At 39.1% G+C, this 20339-nt stretch overlaps 2 protein-coding genes across 2 annotated transcripts; one reads left to right on the top strand and one right to left on the bottom strand.

Annotated features, from left to right (window-relative positions):
- Nucleotides 1-572: 572 nt before the first annotated feature.
- Nucleotides 573-5385, bottom strand: LOC139980601 (uncharacterized). Its single transcript, XM_071992354.1, has 4 exons — nucleotides 5196-5385; nucleotides 3263-3449; nucleotides 2906-3027; nucleotides 573-1465 (listed from the first exon to the last, which is right to left on the bottom strand). Exons 1-4 carry the CDS (start codon nucleotides 5314-5316, stop codon nucleotides 1392-1394), a joined length of 504 nt encoding a protein of 167 aa, XP_071848455.1. The 5' UTR covers nucleotides 5317-5385; the 3' UTR covers nucleotides 573-1391.
- A 1277-nt stretch (nucleotides 5386-6662) lies between these two features.
- LOC139980600 (uncharacterized) lies at nucleotides 6663-19629 on the top strand. Its single transcript, XM_071992353.1, has 5 exons — nucleotides 6663-6821; nucleotides 11431-11631; nucleotides 13563-13714; nucleotides 14939-15205; nucleotides 15636-19629. The coding sequence occupies exons 1-5, from the start codon at nucleotides 6738-6740 to the stop codon at nucleotides 17701-17703; spliced, it is 2772 nt and encodes a 923-aa protein (XP_071848454.1). The 5' UTR covers nucleotides 6663-6737; the 3' UTR covers nucleotides 17704-19629.
- Nucleotides 19630-20339: the final 710 nt, after the last annotated feature.

Here is a 20339-nt window from a genome sequence, read left to right as displayed (position 1 = left end):
TTATATCTGCTCTTTGCTTTACAAATTCGAACAGGCGTGTAGCGAATAATTGCCAAGGGAGGGGCGAAGCCTGTAGGCAAACTATCTAAGCGAAGCGCCACCATGAGTTGGCGTGAAGCGTACAAGAAAAATTTTGGCCGAAAATGCCTCCCAGATCGCTGGAAATGACACTTCCCAGGCCTTGTAAGTTGCATCTAAGCATTGTCTATTTTGAAATTACTAGCGATGTCATAAAGAAAATTTGCTCAGGGGGGGGGGGGCGGTCGCCCCCTTCCCGAAATGCGTCATGTACCCCGACGACTCGGTCGAGTTCAAGACCAGCCACAGTTGGTTCCATATAGCACAATTGTACAATTGTTTAAGGCGTCCATACACACACACGCGTTATGATAGACCATATATAGTATTTATATAGATACATTAGTGAGAGAGGAAAAAAGGAAACGTCAAAAATGGAGTTGTCGGTGTAAGGGGTAGGGTGAGGCGCACACCCCCTCCGTAATCCTTGATCTGTCACTGGCTACCCTGTGTATGTTATAGGGATCAGCGCTTTAACTATGACTGTTCCTCCGTTTCTCTTCCCGAGGTCTTGGCTATCTTCTGCTCCCTCCTTTTCTCCTTTTTCTCTCTATTTTTTTTTCTTTTCCCTTCCTTTCTCTCCTCCTTTTCTTTTTTCCCTCCTTTTCCCTTTTTTCTTCTCTTTTTTTCTCTCCTCTTTCCTTACCCGGGGGGCGCGCCCCCCAACGCCCCCCTGGATACGCACCTGATATTGTTGTTGTTGGTGGTGTTAATTACATTTCTAAGAAACCTTTTCACTGCTTCAAACTACGAATTATTCATTCTTCACAAAAATCGGTATATCGCCCACTAAAACACACACTTGAAACTGTTTTAGCAAAACTACGAATAATTTTCATTTCGGCAACGATTTCTTTTTTTTCCTTCTTTTTTGATGTAGCAATTTTTATTTTTTCAGTTCATCCTTATTTGTGTTTTATTAAGACATCAAAACTATGGTAATTATTGATATGATGATTACGTCATAAGATAATCTAAAAAGCGTACACATTGTAATTGCAAACACGGTCGCGGCTATTGTTTGTTTTCCCCCCTCTTGAAATACAAATCCCGTTTACCCCCCCCCTCCCACCACTCTCCTCACCCCACCCATTAAATCGGTCGATACAAATGTAGATAGGCTAAATGACCCTCAGAAAAATAATATTTCTTCATCACTTCTGAATTATTACAGAGGATAGTGTCGGCGCAATTTACCACTTGGAAACTGTTTGATCATCAGAATATCATATCAGATATTAGGCTTTATTACATCTCTATAATGTAATATATCTTCACAGCAGCAAGTGGCGTACTACACGATATGAATCGTCTTAGTACTGTGGGATGTACTCTTCATACAGCCAATGGAAATGGTCGTTTGGTCTTGCATGCGTATAATCAGTACCTGTCAAATATTGAAATGATAAAGCAATAATTATATGATCAAATTTACGACATAAATAGGGCAAAATAAACTTACTGCTTAACTATAGCGAATGTTTCGTGTGAAAGATGTTAGGTGCGAGACAAAAAAATCTCCCTTCCCCTGCCCTTCCGCCCCTCGCCCTTCCACCCCTCACCCTTCCATTCCGCCCCTTCCATTCCGCCCCTTCCATTCCGCCCCTCACTTTTTTTTTTTTTTTTTTTTTTTTTTTTTTAATATCACGTACACAATGCTAACTAACATACAAACCCATTTACAACAGGTGGCGGGACTATAAGTATATTCGAACCATCCAACTCACCCGCCCAGTCTATGGTCGGCCAAAGAGGACATAAATGGTTCACATATGATGTTGGTATTAATTCGAAGATTATGATGGCATTACTTCGATTTAAATGTCAGCATATATTCCTAGCCAATCAGAATTCATGTTATTTGTCAGCATATTTCAATTGAACGCTGACAATATACATCGAATTTAATAATGATTTACATTTGAATTTATGTCCGCATATAATCACCATTTATGTCGTCTGTGGCAAACCCCCATACGAAGCGTCCCTCTCATTAATTATATTGTATATTTCAGTTTCGATATCAATTGATAATCCCTGCCAGTAACTCATATAGGAGAGTGGTGCGTATAAAAAAAATCGACAATTTATCAAAAAGGTTATTGTTAAAAGAAAATATCACCAATATCAAGAAACGAAGTTCATGTGGTATTGGGGAATAGGAATGGAGAGAAGAGAGAGGGAGAGGAGGCAGGGGTAGGTGGGGGATGGGGGGGGGTACACCAAAATGAGAAAAACAATTTGGAAATAATACAGACTAACTAGTCAAGTTTAACAAAATCCCACAGTGATCGATTTTTTTCAAGAAGCCCTGGAGCTGGTGACACGTTTTCTATGGTTGCCAGTTTCTATGAAAGGCTAAAACTTTCACGGTGGAGGTAGCAATTAAGTCGCTATATATATCTATTTTACCATGTCAAGATAAAATTCCGTCATATCAACGGAGCCTAACCTTTCATTTCTAAACCCCTTCTCTGATTCTTTTAGGTGAAGAATTACACTGTAACTTCATTATCATGCACTGGAACACCCGAAATTGGTACCTACAGGTGAACTGTGGTATGAATACAACGACGTGACATATAATACTAGTAGTGGTAGTAGTTGCGCGAGAAGGTTTTACTTATGTAGGCCTTTAGGTATCCATGTTGTTCTGCCATGATAATTTGGTTCGTCTACAATATTCTAAACGAAATATTAGATTGAATATGCTTAATGTATATTTATAAATACTTCTACCCGTCCCCCTCCCCTTCCCGGCCCGTCCCTCTTACCCCACCTTCTTCCCTCACTTTGTATATCAGAAGATATTGGGAGAGTTTCTTACCACATGCAGTCATGCCATCTTCCATAATATCGTAGAGAAACCAATACCAAGGGTAATTATTGTACAAGCCATTGATGCCGGACACTAAGGTACCGTATGTTGGGTCATAGTGTGATTCGAACCTGCAAGTACAATGGAAGCGATGACAATTGTTATAGAATGGCTCTACTAATAAAAGGGTGTCTAAATCATAAATATCGGTGATCGCTTTACTATTATGATAGTTATAATTCTTGTTGTTCTATGCGTAATCACTGGTGGATAAACTAACTTAACGGAGCGCCCGTATATTAATTTGACAATGAAATATTAATATTTGAAATTTTGGAGATCTGCAATGTTAACGTCGTCGCCTACCAAAAGTCTCCCCGTGTGTATTCTTGGGCAAGTAACATTATCTGAGTGACAGATGCGTTAACTGGGGCCATAACTGGTAGTAGATCGACCCCATGAAAAGGCTCCTCGCCTAGACTGGTCACTGAGAGGAAATATGTATGTAATACCGTATCAGGAGTGATCTCTGGATAGTTCGGAGCTGGGTCACCTGACGAACGAAAGAACGAGAACATATTCAATGTAAACTTCAAGACTTGTAGAACGGGTACAACAACAGATGCATGAGTACAACACTATGAGTACGAGTACAACACCATGCGTGTGAGTAAAACAACATGAGTACGAGTACAAAAGCATGAGTACGGGTACAACAGCAGAAATACGAGTACAACACCATGAGTACAAGTACAACAATATGAGTACGATAACAACACCACGGTGCGATTACAACACCACGAGTGCAAAGTACGACACCGTGAGTACGAGTACAACGAAAGGAGTACAATACAACAACATGAGTATGAGTACAACACTGTGAGCACGAGTACATCACCGTGAGTCGATTACAACACCGTGAGTGCGATTACAACACCAAGAGAACGAGTACAACACCATGAGTACAACACCATAAGTGTGATTACACCAACATGGATACTAGTACACTTAGAATTTCTCTCGGTACAAGACTCAGGGACGAGGATAGGTAATTAGTCTTAGACTAGTATCTTTATCTGTGCTAGATTTCCAATCTGCCTCTAGTACGGGTACCTCAGTAGTATATGAATATATTCGGATTGAGGACCACACGACTATGCTAGAATATAATGTAAGAGGAAGTACTAATCACAAAGAAATAAGCAAAATTTATGAATCTGAACGATTTGACAAATAAAAATACTCCACCAGTTCCATCGAACAGCGCTATCTTCATGTTTGTGAATCATTCATTGTTTCTATACAATTTACTTACAAACAGTTGTGACAACTTTCCAATGCTTATATCACTCTATACTGTCCTCATTTATTATGCTTCACAGCACTCGTACTAACAGTATGAACAGTTCCTAAGATTTATCTGATTATAATGCAGATATCACTCAATACTCTCCTTCTACATCAGCTACACAACACTTGTACTGACAGTATGTATAGTTCCAAACCTTTTTCTGATAGAAATAATTCATTTAATGCTCATGGTGTCGATACATGACATTGTGCTTAGAATCGGGACGTGAAATTACAATATACAAACCATTGTAACAACTGAGCACAACTTACAAATGTGATCTTTATATACTATAGAGTCATCACGTTAAGCCGGTGTTTTCCGCAGATTTTCAAATAAGTAAACTCTTTTTCAACCGGATTTTGATGAATCGAAAGAAAGGAAAATTGAGTAATCTCTTCTGTGAGTTAAAGCTAATTGTTGTATCATTTATGTATAATTTATGTATATATGGCGTATATCAGTCTGTACATCAGCAAACAATTTTTATGTCTTTTAAGCATATGTTATGTTTATGCTTAGAACATTGTGCATGTGTTTAATGCAGGCATATCTGTAATTAAATACTGTAGATTATTTAGTCTTTAATATATGTAAAGTTTAATTCTGTAAGTATGGAGTGCTCAGTGCCTTGACTTGAAGTTATATCCGGCCCAAGTGAGGTGGGCGGGAGGGACAGACGTGGTGCATTGTGAACAATTGCTTTTCATCTTAAAATAGCATATCATGATGATTCAGCACTAATTTTGTTAGAGGAACATGAAAGGGAAAGATAATGAAGCCACGTGATTTTCTTTCTAACATCGGCCCCATGGGTTAGAATTATAAAAACACGTATGTTGAGAAAATGCTCTTTCAAATTGGCCGATATCGATCTAAAGGGTTTGTTTTACACTGTTCATGTCGATCGATATTACAGATATAGGCCTAAATCGTACAACCACTTACCACAAAATGCTCCATTAGTTAAAACGACTGCAGAGAGGAGAATGAACACAAGGCAAGAGTACTTCATCTTCGTAGAACAGCAAAGAACGTAATGGACCGGTATTACACGTGTTGGCTTCATCAGTAAACGTATTAGTGTTCATGCGCAGAAAATTATTACAGCTTAGTAAAGTAGTCTGAGCTCTTTGACAGATAACAGACAATGGAGTAGCTTATCTTGAGTTGTGTTTGCCCCTCTACAAACATCTGGTCACTTTCTCATCCGTGGGGTTGAACTTGCGCATAGACTGAGACCATGATACCTCATATATAGCCACGTGGGACAGATGACTTGTAAATAGAAATCGCCTTTGTAAGTTGTGCTCAGCTGTTACAATTGTGTTGTATATTGTAATTTCAGGTCCCGATTCTAAGCACTCGTATCGACATCATGAGCATTAAATGAAATATTTCTATCAGATAAAGGTTTGGAACTGTTAATACTGTCAGTACGAGTGTTGCGGAGCATGATGTAGGAGGAGAGACGTATTGAGTAAGGTCAGCATTATAATCAGATCAAGATTAGGAACTGTTTATACTGTTAGTACGAGTGCTGTGAAGCATGATATTATAGTACAGTCTAGAGTGGTACTACCATTAGAATCAGATAAAGATGAGGAACTGTTCATACTGTCAGTACAAGTGCTGTGAAGCATGATGTAGGGGGACAGTATAGAGTGATATAAGCATAAGAACGTTGTCACAACTGTTTGTAAGTATATTGTATAGAAACAATGAACTATTCACAAACATGAAGATAGCTGATCGATGGAACCGGTGGAGTATTTTTATTTGTCAAATCGTTCAGATTCATAAATTCTGCTTATTTCTTTGCGTACTTCCTCTTACATAACATTATAGCAGAGTCGTGTGGTATCAATCCGAATAGATTCATACTACTGAGGTTCCCGTACTAGAGTCAGATTGGAAATCTAGCACAGATAAAGATACTAGTCCAAGACTAAATACCCATACTCGTCCCTGAATTATTGTCATTTAAATTTGACAATAACTGTTTCATTGCATTTCAGGTGTTCGTGTTACATCATATATAGGCCTGTAACTGCACAGCCTGTATATGGAAGCCAAATATATATTTCTGAGTGGACGATTTGTCGATTTCTGAGTCAACGGCCATTTCTGAATGAACGGTTTCTGTACTTCAACGGCGATTTCAAAATGGGCGGCTGCTTGCATTTGAGTAACGATCTCTGAGTAGACGGTCTCTGAGTGAACGACTATCTCTGAGTGGACGGCGCCTCACGTTAAACGACAATTTCTAAGTGGGCGGCTGCTTGCATTTGAGCAGCGATCTCTAAGTGAACTGTTTCTGGGTGAACGACCATCTCTAAGTGGACGGCGCCTCACGTTGACCCTTTCCGCCTTCCATATCTATAATAGTAAGTGATCAAGCTTTTGGCCTGCTTCGCGCCCCATGCGATCCAATGTACCAAAATCTCTGCGCATCAGTGGCTGAAATTTGGATCATAGAGGAGAATAGCGATGGAAGCAAAAATCTCACTTTGTACAAAATGCCCGAGTTCTTCCAAAGTAGACGAAGATTCTATAGAATTGACAGAATTAAAGGTTTCACACATACTGCCAAACTAGCTCTAATGTAGTAATGGAGAACATTGCTAGCGTTTAACCCAATTAGGTCTAGGCCTAGTCTACGTTAGTCCTTGCATAAGCTACTGTAGGCCTAGGCCAGTTTGTCTAGGCAATAGCCCCTGCGAAGGCCCTGCCAAACTGTATTGCAACCATTTAAGTATAGCGTAGCCAAGACTACAGAGTAAGTGTAACTTTCCCTGAGTACTATGCCTAAGTCAGAGATTTAGACTGGTGCTAAGAATCTATCAGCATGAAACACAATAGCCTAGTTGACTTTGGAGCCTGGAGGGTACTGCATATCATGAATGCTAGTACTGTAGTAGTAGTAGTTGTACAGTCAGGGTAAATAGTACCATGGTGGGCTCGTAATTGGCACACTTAAGGATTTGATGAACGATATCTATTTAAGGAAAACCCCAAAACACTCACTTGTATACGATTTTCAGATGTATAGTATCTCAAAAATAAAATAACCCCAAAATATTTATTCAGCTGTTCCCACAAAACGTACAGTTGAAAAGAATCTGACCCGAAGAAGTCTGGCTTGTGAAGTCTGTGAATACGGTGTAACTGACACATTTGTCCATAGCTTACTGTGTGCGTGCATCCATTGACTTTGTACGCTGTTCACCAAGCTCTGAGCCTCTCACCTCGAATCAGACAAGTCAGGTCACAGAGAGGTCACGAAAGGTTGATGAACTTTCATCTTAAAGGAGTATAATCAGTCTTTCTTGAAAATATAAAAACTATAAGAAAATAAATAATGTCTTCTTATTCTTCCTGGAGACAATTGGGGCATAAGAAGTTCTTTCCATTCTCAAGGCTCTCCTTTGTATCAGGGATACAAAACTCTAAATGTGTCCAATGAGTGCAGTGTTCACATTGTGCCCAGTTTACAAACTTAACTTCCTTTCTAGGAAAATCCTTCAAAGTTGGAGGAGAGAACCTCTTACAAACACAGTTATACATCATTGCTACAGTACATTCCTGACTGGAATCAGAGTCATTCTGGGGTTGAGATGGTTTTCTGGATGTTTCCCCCAAGGTGACTTGTTACTTTCTCCTGGTTTTGGGGATTCCTTTGAGTGATCACGATTGGCTGATGTGTTTGATGGGCCTTTGGACTCTTCTATGACTTTTCTGATTTTAAGAACAACTCTATCTTCGGTGATTGCTACACCTCCTGGCCTATTTTTATACTTTCTTTTTTGTGTTTATAGGTGGTTTGGGAGTTGAAATCTTGTCCCTTAGGAAAGTGTCCAATCTGTCATCATCTCTTGAGTGATTTGTGTCGACAGCTATTTTGCTTTGGCTTTTGTTTTGAACAGCCACATTAAGAGGTTCTGCAGGGATGAAATGCAGTTTACTGACTACACCAGGCTCAACTGGGTATATACCTGTCATTCAAAAGGAAGTAACTAAATTTACTGGGGTGAAAGACTTCAGAAAGGCTTTGGAAATAAGTTTACAAATGTGATACCTTGCCGAGGATTTTCTCGCATGAACTTTTGACACTCCTGGTGATAAAAAGTTTTTAAAGGTCCAAACATGGTAACATCCACGAGCTGTAGAATATGGCTAGTGTGAGGGGGGAGTACAAAAAGGATTATGTTTCTGTAATGGGCGTAATCAATTAACTCCATGGAAATGTGTGACGAGTGTCCATCATATAATAGGAGCATATGTTCCTCGGAAGCTCGGTTTGATAAAAACTTGGACAAATGAATTTCCTGACCAAGTTAAAGGCCCTCTTCATAGACTTGTTATCGTACAAACGATAGCATTTCCCCTTCATAAAAAAAATTATACATGTGAGTTTAAGGGCATCTCTTTTTGTTACCGATTTGGGAATTTTAAACCTCAAATTTTTAATATTTGTTTTTTGGGGGGGGGGGGGTGGGAGCAGCTTGTTTTTGTGGGGGAAGCCATTCTGGAAGTCAGTCAGGAAATCTTAAGAAAATAATCTACCCTGTACCTACCTGTACTCCACCTACATCGACTCACCTCCCTTAACAACAAAACAAACAATAGACTAAGAGAACAGTAATCTGTGTATAACAATCAAACCATAAGTTTTTTGTTGTCCCTTCTACTAAGAAATATTTAAATTTCGTTGAACGGTAAACAGCTGACTGACGACAGAATAGAATAGGCCATATTACTCATAAATTATACATGCCAATATGTAGCAGGCGGATCGTTCTCACAGAGTAGTGGATTCACCTTGAGGGAGGTAGAGAGTAAGATATCCAAATGCGAAAAATATTTGCAACAGTGAAGTGTGTAAAATGTGGGGGTAAAGTGTGGGGGAAGTGTGTAAAATGCTTTAAAATGGATCAAATTTCATTGTCACATATGGTTGCCACAGTGATAACTAGGAATATTAGGAGGTGTGTCAATTACAGAGGTGCATCAATTATGAAGCCTTCACTATACTAGTAGGGCCTAGGCCTAACTTAGGCCTAGCCTAGCACTTAGCAGGCTCTTATTTCGTTTTCATATACTGTTTTTAACATAGACTTGTAACTCAATAATGAAGTATTAAAGCTAGGAGTAGGAGCTGACATGAAATATGTATGAAGCCATCCATGGAAATCTGTGCAGTACTGTAGGCCTATGTTTTATACAGCACAAGTTATTGCTGAGGTCTATGTACAGGAAATTACAAGTAGTAATAATGCAGCATCAGGCACTTAAGGGCTGAATACATCGCTAGCTACGGTCAAGCCGAAAGATCTTGGACAGTCAGGAGTTGTAGGACAGTTGCATAAAAACCAATAAAACTGAATGATTGCACCATCTCATTGCTATCACAATTTGGACCACCAAAGTCAGCTTTGCAGGTCATCTGGAGGTCGACTAGTTGTTTACTGTACATATAACCCCCAAATACTAAAATGGTTAGGTTGTTCTTTTAGTTAATAAGCAGCATACCAAAGTACTGTACATTAAATTTAGATACATATATATAGCTTAATACTGTTAAATAGCCTAGGTAAACTGATAAATCGGTATTGCCCGCAACAACATTGGAGATACTGAAATAATACAAAAAGAGTGGTAAGCCTATGAACTGCCAGTTCTAGGGAAAGGGGACTGGACCAGAGCTAGTATGCTATTCACCAAAACAAATATTCTCCTATAGTCTACATGTTGGACCATTGTTATGTTGGTCCTTTTTTATTTTGCCTCACTTTGTGAAAACCAAGTTTGCTATTTGGGCAATCAAAAAGTAGAACCGTGGGACAACATAAAAAAAAAACATTTTCCCAGTATCAGCTTATGTAGTGCTATTATGTCGCATTTGTTGCTAACAAAGTTAGCTGCTCTTCTTTGATTTCATAATGTTTGCCCACATTTATGCACTGTAAGCACTAGTTTTTTACAATGATAGTGTGCCATCGGTTTTGTTCTAACCTCCTAACTCGAGTGGTGACAGTTAAAAGCACAAATATTGCAGTGGCATAGTCAGATAGTGCCGCTGGCATGATGCTTTTGGTTTAACTTTTACCATATTTGATGATTGGATTATAACCTTGTTTCATGTACAGGTCCAAAACATAACCAGGAAAGTTTCTTTCTTACAGCACAGGTTTCTTACCAGTTGACAAAGAAAAAGTCAGTTCTAAACAATATAACAACTGTCTGATTTGTAAAAATGTTGTTAAAATGTCAACGTAATGCATGCAATGAGCATTCTTGCAGTATGACCGTATTGTTCGAGCTCTGTTGCTCTGTTGTTCGAGGCCTATGTCTTGTTGTTTACTGATTCAAATTTAAATTCCAGTTATAATTGTTATTACTGATTTCCGCAGTTTACAGTGTCTTAGACTGGCAGAATATAACGCAAGAAGTGGTCCTTCTTGTTACAGATATTGTTTTCGTTGGCAAAAGGGATATATGTGCTTGTCTGTGAATTTTAGTAGGCTTTTCCTCCATTCCTCAAGACCTGTTTCATAATTCTGTCATTAGCAGTGTGTGGTTATATTGTATTTTTTGCTGGGGTGGGAACATGGGCTGAGAAGATAAAAAACGTATCGACACAATTATTAAACAAGCTAGCCGTATATTAGGAGAAAATCAGCCAACGGTTGACTCATCCTACCAAAGTCTTCTTCAAGTTAAACTTAATGCAGTACTTGCGGACAATACCCATCCCCTATATGCAGATCTTGCCGGGGTAGTAATTCCTCATAGTGGACGGATGAGACTCCTATATGCTGCCACTAACAGACACAAGTCATCTTTTATTCCACAGTGCATTAGGCTTTATAACAACCTTTTCATTCGTTAGGCTCTTTCTATTCTTGTATATATCTGTTTTGGCTTGGGCTGTGCATTTTCATGTTTGACAATTTTAACTATCTTACTTGTCAACTACAGTAGTTTTCCTTTATTCTATTTGTAAATTTATCCTTTTACATGTTGAACTCTTACTCTTTTAAAAATGTATATTATGCCAGCATGCAATTTCCCTCTGGGATATAATAAAGTTATAAAGTTACTTACTTAGTGTGACTAACTGAATGTTTGTTTGTCAGTGCCATATACTGTTTTCAACCATTTCATTTTTCATTTCTTACAGAAAACCTTGCCTCCTGAATATGAGTACTCCTTGTGTGAACTATTGATAGGTGACACAGATCGTTATCAAGCTACCCTCAGGTTGAAGATAACGAGAGAGAAGGATGCAAAGAGCTGGCTGAAACAGTACCAGAAGCTCTCTCGGACTACGTGGAGAACAAGGTGTACCTATCCTAATACTGGCAGAAAACTGTTATGCCGGGTGAGAATAGTCATACTTTTGTGTAGGGTAGATTGAATACTCTCTACCGTATATCTGTGGTAATGTGGCAGGACTAATGTTGCATAGTTGTATGGCCTTAATTTTCACATAGTAATATTGTAAACAAATGTTCACAAGCAATGACACTTCTTAGGTACAGTAAACCATAAATTCATAGCAGTGCTGTAGTATATCATTCCTAATTCTTTATATATGGTTGTTTAAATTGCCCATGTTAGTCCTTTGTGTTTATTCCTTGTCAAAGTTCTGATTCATGAAAGATGTGTCCGTACTGCTGTCGTAAACATTAGTAAAGTTGCAGAACAAGTGACTTAAAAAGTTGATAAATTATACCATCATGATTAAGTTTTCACAGTTTGATGCATAATTTTAACTAAACAGTAAATAACACAATGCCCTATAGTCTTTTAGAATATGGTAACACGTCTGAAAAGTGAACAAGATGGCAACCCCTGGTGTTGCAGATCTCATATATCCTCCATGATGGAAGTGAATGTTAGGTTACTTCTGAACGCATAGATCTGCTTGCTATCTTTGTTAAAAGGCTGGAATCCAGTTCTTTTAGGTATAGTTTAGATTAAAGTTTAGTAGTAAATGATAAATACCTAACCATCAATGTTGTTTCATGCAAGACATCAAAGTTGGGCCAATTCCACCTCTGATCTATATGGTCCTTTCAACCTAACCCTCAACCTCCAAAAAGGAATATTCTAGTAAATAGTCTCATCATTCTCTACATATCTTGTGGTTTAAGCATTTTCCTACACGTTGACAAGCAGAAGTTTTTTAGGTTTTATGACATCTGTCCTTAGACCTATATGATGTCATCAATCACGCAGAAACAGGTTTATCCTCTCAACCTACCCTTGACATCCAAACACAAAATTTGTCTAATCGTTCTTTACATCTCGTATGGCTTTATACTACATGTTGACAAGCAGAAAATGATTCCAAAGCAAGTTTTAGGTTTTTCGACCTCTGCCCTTGACCTACTGTCTGATGTCATCAATCATGCAGGCACAAGGTTTCATACCCACCAAGTTTGAACTCGAAAATAAAAATACAAATAGTAAACTTGATGGGACTTGCGGTCTGGGAGGAGTTTGCGACACCCTTTTCACATTTCTGATGTGGGGTGAAGTAGAATATCTCATCTCCCCCTATACATTACATGCAGTGAGATGAGATAAGTATAGAGATCTGTCCTAGCTGTGGTCAAATGTTACTGGTAGTCAGTAGGTTTAACTCTTAAAATATCATATCACTAAAAAGAAATGTTGGCAAAAGGTATTGGTATTTATAAGCCCACCAGAGTGACTGAAAAGAAGAAAAAATCCACCAGAGTGATTAGGAAAACCCTGCTTTTTATGGTGGTTATCAATGATCAAAATTTAAAATTAAGACTGGTCGATGATGGAAATATGAAACACAAGAGTTACTTGCAAAAATAATGTTTTGAGAGACTTTGGAACTATACAGAGTGCAACCATTGTACTCTCATTTGTCTTTTTGTATTTTTTTTAAATGGAAGCCCAAAGTCATTTGAATAACAAAGTACAGTCGGTACTTAAAGCAATGGCGTATGAGTCATTCCATGTCAAATCACTTCATAATCTGGTGATGTGATATGGAATGACCCATATATAATAATAATAACTAGTCTTATATAGCGCAGACTCCAACAAAAGTTATTCAATGCGCTTTACGGGTGCTGAATGCACAAACACTAATAGAGTTGAGAGAAACGGAGAGTTTTAAGACAGCGCTTGAATTGAATAATAGAATCTAAAGACTTAATTTCAACAGGGAGGGAGCTCCATATACATTGCTGTAAACAACTAACAGTGTGACTTGTTCAATAATGTAACATGTGACGATATGTTGTTGCCAACATATGTTGCTCTCTGCAGCTGGAAAGGATGTGCCATCACAATACAAGGGTGAAGGCGGAGCCATCAGGAGGTCGCAGAACCAAAAACACAGGCTGCCCTGCTTTTCTCAATATCCGTGTCAAGAAACTATTTTATCGCAGGGGGAACACAGGACACATAAGAAAGTGCAGGTTAGTCAAATGCTGTTCATATGTTGTATTCGTTATGATCTAGTTTCATCCTTTGATACATTTACAATGAACATGCTAGTCAAGTCAATACTGAATTGAAAATAGTCAACGTAAGACACGGCATTCCTGAAGAGGATTCAGTCCGTTGAGGAGATGGAAGAGGATACTCAAGTTTTAAGTCGGCACGTAACACAAGGCAAAGGGAAATGGATTGTTTTGCCTTGGATATGAACTTAAGGATGAATTTATTACAGAAAACAGAAAGTGTCATGTTTTGATAAAGTCGATATGAAAGTACCAACATGTTCTGTGGACCCTCTTTGTTAAAAACTATTTTTATGTCAATTCATGAATTTATCTACCATCATGGATCAAAACTTTCTCAAGAAATTTAACTCTCATAACTACCTAAGTCAAGAGTGTTTGGCTTGTCTGTGTTTAACAACACCAAAACCTCATCATCTGACAGGTGATATTCTTGTACAAGTGTTAGACAAGCTCTGGAACTCTGCCGATGAAACATTAAAGAAATTAAAAATCGATGTTTAACTACCGTACCATGGCTGTTAGACAAATCTTCAAAGGAAGCTCTTACCAAGAAATATCTTCAGTCTGCAGATAATGGCAGTTATTACTTAAATGTCTACTGATCCTTTTTACAGATGAATCCCAAATTAAATGTCTTATATTTTTGCTAAAGATGAATTCCAAAATAAATGTCTAGTGCTTTATTCTAAAAATGATACCACCATGGTGTGTTTGACAGCAACACAAATACTACTGTAGACGGCCCTAATAACTTAAGTACTTTCAGATGAAACGTACATCTTTAAGCTAGTTACTGGGGTACAGTCAACAAGACATTTTGGTCAAGATGCACATCATGTTGTCTTCAAAACTGATAAAAATGCATTTTACATGGTCCGACGGTGACAAGAAACCTATATGCAGCTTTGTATTATACCCTTAGGAAGATAAGAAATAGGAATATGAAATATCGCACTTTACTGTGCATACAAAAGACCACAATGCAGTGTTATATTTCAGGTAATGCTCTACAGGCTTTGAAAATAGATCATGTTGCCTTAACTCATATTAAGCCCAGAAAGTCAGATGTGAAGAAAAAAGCATCTTAAGTTTATGTCAAGTACAACAACTTCTCAGTGCATTATAATGAAATTGCATATTTTGGAATGTCTTTAACTTTAATGTATGATCTTCTAGATCTACAGATTCACATTTGCCCGACTGGCCCACAACAATTACTTTTACCGGCAGCCACAACCATGCTATTGATGACCCCAACATTCTCAGTCACAGGGATGTGTCTCACGCGGTCAAAATGAAATTTATCAAACTGTTTCAAGATGGACACTCAGTCACGGAAGCCTTGAAAATTCACAAGCGTGACCTAGCCGAGGAATATGGAGAAGAGTGCGACAAGGTGGTTTCCGATCGACATTTTTGTCCAGATGCTCAGTTTTGTTACAGGTGAAGTTCAATAAAATGACCATATTTTATGTTAATACCATCTGGACTTGTTTTTTTTTGGAGGGGGGGGGGTGGAGGAGAAGGAGGGGAGCTTTTAGTTTATATCACTCATGTTTGCAATTAGTCACCTACTAGTAAAGGTTTGAGCTCGTTCACACTGGCCATAAAATAATGTACAACCATACATATGTTTTTCAAATGTAACTTAGGTAGTTGCTGAAGCTAGCATTTCTCCTAGAATGAGATGAGCTATTGTCCTGTGGGGTAAGAAACACCTGTGTGATCTGGTCATCAAAGGTTATTGCATTCATTATCAGATGATTGCACCCTCCTTTTCAGCAAGAAATGAACTGATAATGCAGCCAGCCATCTTTTCATGCTCAACGGTGAAACTTTCTGTCGATATGTTCACTCCTTTTCATGATTTCAGATTATACTATGACATATTTCGAAAAGATACCAAGAGTTTGAGTCGGCGAAAGGTACAGGAGTTGCTTGAAGAACGCATCTCAAAATACAACAATGAGAATGGGCTTTGCATATGCTCCGAAAATGTTGAAGGTGAAGATGTTATTGCTCTTGTCACCCCACTGATGAAGAGAGTACACAAGATGGTTCCTGCTGCAGGAGAAGTTGTTTTTGTAAGCAACTTTGTTTGTGGCCCTGGTCGACCTCAGTTGATCTTGCTTCTGACAGACAGTGTTGCCGGAGGACTACCATTAGGATGTTTAATAGTAGGATCTGATTCAACTGTTGCCATAAAGCATGGGTTAGAGATGTTACATAATTTAATAGGCGTGGGAGCATACTATGGAAGAGGCAGAAAGGGTCCTCAAGTATTTCTGACCAGTAATTCCGAGGAGGAGAGATTAGCTCTCGACCAGATGTATCCTTCTGCAAAACAAGTCTTGTGCATCTTTCACATTCTTCAAGCCTTTTGGCAGTTTTTGTTTGGTGAGGAACATCAAATAGCTGATGCCGACAGGTATAATCTCTTCCAACAGATGAAAACACTCGCTATTTGCTCATCAGAAAATGAAGTGCAAACGAAATTTACTAGTATCATGAAGGACCCGATGATTTGGAAGTACAGCTTTGTAGTCACTCACTTTAAAGAGGTGTTTGAAAGTCGCCTGCATTGGGCGTTGTACCATGCAGACTTGGGAGGCTTCAAGCTCCCGATAAATGCCACAAATAATCTATGTGATGCTATGCGGGTTTTGAAAGACAGACCTTTTGAAAAGCTAAAATCAGCAAACAACTATCAGCTTTTGGACTTGGTGCTTTCCAGAGTTAATGGGCTTTTTAAGAATCGTTTGGAAGACTTGGCAGCGGGCAAATTGTCAAGGATTCTCACTGGCCGTTATGGACATATCCATTGTCTATCTGACTTTAGTAAAGATTTAATTACTGAAGAGCAGCCTCAAGTGTTCAGTATGCCCAGAAAACCGAAATCTTATGAGCCAAGGGTGTTTGTAGATATGGATATGGGTTTCTGCTCTTGCCCCTCAGGGATTACAGGAGGCGCATGTAAACACCAGTACATCCTCATCCGGTATTTTCACATCAAAAAATGGAAATTTGAGCATGTAACAGATGCAACTTCAAAGAAGTTTTTGACAACTATAGCTGAGGGGGACACTGTTAGTGAACTGGAGCAACTTTTCACTAGGTTGAAGGAGGCCTTTCAGAGAGATCCTAGTAAGTTTGTCAAGCCTCTCGGAAGTTTTATTCTCCAATGGGCTCACTATGAGACAGATGACCAACTCGTTGAGGCCATGCAGACATTTACTAAGTTAAGGAACGACCATCAAACAAAGCGTAAAAGTAGAGATGAATCGTCATGTGATGGAGAGAATGAAAGCAAAAGAGTTAAAGCTGATGGAATGAGTAGTGAGTTTGGTGCTATTGAAATCTTGGATGCAACTAACGCCATCATGAGTACCTTATCACCTGGTATGGAGCAGAATGCTCCATCAACAGGCATCAATTCAGTACAATATCATGAGGAAACAGCCAGTGCTACTAACGTTGATGCAAGTAGTAGTGGTCTTGGTGCAGTTAAAAGCCTGGATAGAACTAATGTCAGGAGGACCTTACCGACTCATATGGAGAACATCGCTCCATCAACGGGCATCGCTTCAGTACAATGTCATGAGGAAACCAACAATGCTACACATCAAGTTGATTATGTCGTAGATGTTGGTGCATCAGCCCACAAGTCCCAAGCCATTGCTGCAGTTGCAGAATGCGTCACTAATGTTCAGAATGTGACATTACCAACCACCTCAGTAGAACACGATGCCTTAAGTGGTCTGGCTAAAATGGCTGAGCAAGCTGAAAAACTTGTGAGAACTGCTATCATGGAAGGTACATTGTCAAAGGAACCTTCAGGACATGGAGTTTCTGTGGATCAGGATGTGGAAAACTCAGTGAATGAGGCTGATCTTGACAATAACTCAGAGCCTTTCATCGTTGAAGTGATAACATACGAATAAAGATTGTCAGCAACCATCTGATGTCACATGTTAAAGTGAAACTGCCATTAAATTGTTGTTTAAAAAAAAACCTTTTCTAAAAGAGCTAAGAATCTTGATTAGAACAGGATTTCAAAGCAATGACCTAACCAAAGTCCTTAGTTGGTGGTAAAACGTATGCAGCCATTTCTTTGCTGGGGTGGGACAGTGGTGGATGGAGAGGTGGGGAAAAAACTAAGAATAGTACATTGGGGTAGGAGGGTACCAAAGGGTAGCAGAAAATCAGTGAGAATCGCAGGAGTCCCCATTATGGAGAATTTATGTTCTGTAAAAGTGTGTGACCAAACTGAAACGATGAAACTTTGTATCGTAATATTTTTAGCTCATACCAGCATGCTGGTGTGAGCTATTGTTACAGTGCGGCGTCTATCACTCTATCACTCTATCCGTCAACAATTGGTAAAACCGCTCCCACTCGCACAGTGTTTGATGGAATTTCATGAAACTTGGACACAAGGACCATTGGGTATAGGGCCATCAGAGATGGACCAAAATTTGGGGTCAAAGGTCACCTGTGGGCCGTAATGGGCTATTTTGTGGAAATACGCAAAATGCTTCTTCTCCTACAGATTCCATGGTACAATGTTGAGGGTTTGTCACGATAGTACTATGGTAGTTTTACCTTCAGGGTGTTCATGAATTTGAGATCAAAGATCAACTAGGGGTCTTTTGTGGCCTGGGCCGCGGCCCTATATTTTCAAATTGCTCCTGTTCATACAGTGTATGGCCAATTATAATGAAACTTGGTCACAATGTTCCTCGGGATGAGAGTTACGAGGGGTGTTCGGAAAATTGAGGTCAGATGTCATTTAGGAGGTCATCGGGGGTCATTCTTTGTAATATTTTCAAATATCTCAATCTCCTCAAGGTTTTGATGGATCATATTCAAAGTTGAACTGATGATTGTTGGATTGTGTATGAATAAGGTGATGCCTAAAAAATTTTGGTCAAAAGTTAATTACAATTAATCCCCATTGTTTAAAAAAATCTGAGCCTTCACTTTTTGCCAAAGCTCCTTTAATTTGTCTCCCAGTGTCTGCAGTGTTTGTTTACATTTGTGGTTAAGCTCTGCAGAGGCTGTAAGTGGAATTGAAGCAGGACTGGGAGTTGTTATTAACTGTTGAACTGTAAGCATGAGAGCCCTATAGCCAATCAGCACTTGCCGATTCTTAGAAGTCTTTGAGCCTGAGGTATGTAGGCAGCTTGTGAAGTTATGTCTTGTAGGGAGTGCTTGTGAAGTTATGTCTGCTAAGGTAGAGGGGAGAAAGTTTAATAGGGTAGGTCAGTGCATGGTATTGTTTGAGAGAGTGGGTAAAATAGGATTTAAAGGGGGAAAATAGGAATTATAGCCAGTGGTGTGGCCAGGATTCTGCTAACGGATGGGGGGGGGGGGGGGGTATCCCTCATGGGCCCAAAATTGGTTTTGTGGGCCCTACATTTTTTCAGCTCGAAAAGGTATGAGCTTCTGCACCATTGGTGCTCTAGTTAATATTTTATGTCTACTTTTTCATTACAAAATTTCGAATTTCAATAGTTTCAATATCATCCATAACCATTTTCTCGATGATGTTCTTCACTCAGGTTGGATAAAAATTGAATTTTAAGATACAAGTTTACTTTGGCATGTAAGCCACCCCCCCCCCCCCCAACCCTCTTTGCTCCTATTTCTATAACTATTTACAGTCAGTTTGGTCTTAATCTGAGGATCTTATGGGTTCTTGCAGTTTTGTTGTTACTTACTCTTCTGCGTGTAAAGGGGAATTATGTACAAAACGGAATATCTTGTCATACTGATTAAGGAATATTTTTGGTCTACTGTTTTCAATCAGTTATACTCAGGTGTGACGAATATATATTGTGGTTGAACAACAAACACTGTTTTGACAAATTGTCTTATTTGTTTGTCGTCTTTGATGGCAGTTTAGCACATCGAGCTGAAAGATTGGAGTATTTCATGAACTACATTATATCGGCGTAGTCGGCTTTGTAGCAAAAGGTCGTTGGGTGTGTAAACTTCCTGATCAATATCGTAATTGGTATGGCTCTCCTGTGGCATGTTTACCTCGTCCACACGCTAACTAGGAAGGTATGTTTTGTGACGGCCATGACGCTATATAGGGCATCGTTTTAGAGCTCGATTTATGTAGGCTTTCGTGACCATAGGTTACCGTGATCTGTCGAATATCTAGATCAAATACAACCCTAATATGCAGCCTTGAAACACTTTAGATCAATCTTGAAATTGTCCAATGAAAAGAAAATTTGAATTCTTGAAGATGTCCCCGTTATAATGTACTTCTCCATAGTATTACTGAGTTATAGCCCAAAAATGTTCTCCAACTGATTGCCCGCTTGGAGGAGGTGCATCATTGATTATCTCAAAGGATGTGCGAAGAGACACAAATATGCCGTTCGGCTGAACCTATACTCTTGTGCGAGCGACATAGATCCGGTATTTTGCATTTGGTTGTAGCTGGATCTTCTGACCAAACAATTTCATCACGAACGTATAGGCCTATATGACTAAATATCCCACATCCTTAGAGACGTGGTAACATCCATTTAGCTGCTCCTAATGAGCGAGTTATTGAGAGTTG

Source organism: Apostichopus japonicus, chromosome 15 (assembly GCF_037975245.1).
Source record: "Apostichopus japonicus isolate 1M-3 chromosome 15, ASM3797524v1, whole genome shotgun sequence".
In the NCBI taxonomy this organism is placed as follows: domain Eukaryota; kingdom Metazoa; phylum Echinodermata; class Holothuroidea; order Aspidochirotida; family Stichopodidae; genus Apostichopus; species Apostichopus japonicus.
Note: the sequence above shows the minus strand (reverse complement) of the source record. Positions and strands in the feature narration are given on the sequence as shown.

Coding starts and splice junctions, on each gene's coding strand:
- LOC139980601 (XM_071992354.1), bottom strand. CDS start 5,316: ATGAAGCCAACACGTGTAATACCGGTCCATTACGTTCTTTGCTGTTCT. Junction 3,450..5,195: donor AACTAATGGAGCATTTTGTG/GTAAGTGGTTGT, acceptor TTCGTTCGTCAG/GTGACCCAGCTCCGAACTAT. Junction 1,466..2,905: donor AGATGGCATGACTGCATGTG/GTAAGAAACTCT, acceptor AATATTTGACAG/GTACTGATTATACGCATGCA.
- LOC139980600 (XM_071992353.1), top strand. CDS start 6,738: ATGGAAGCAAAAATCTCACTTTGTACAAAATGCCCGAGTTCTTCCAAA. Junction 6,822..11,430: donor TAGAATTGACAGAATTAAAG/GTTTCACACATA, acceptor CATTTCTTACAG/AAAACCTTGCCTCCTGAATA. Junction 13,715..14,938: donor GGACACATAAGAAAGTGCAG/GTTAGTCAAATG, acceptor ATGATCTTCTAG/ATCTACAGATTCACATTTGC.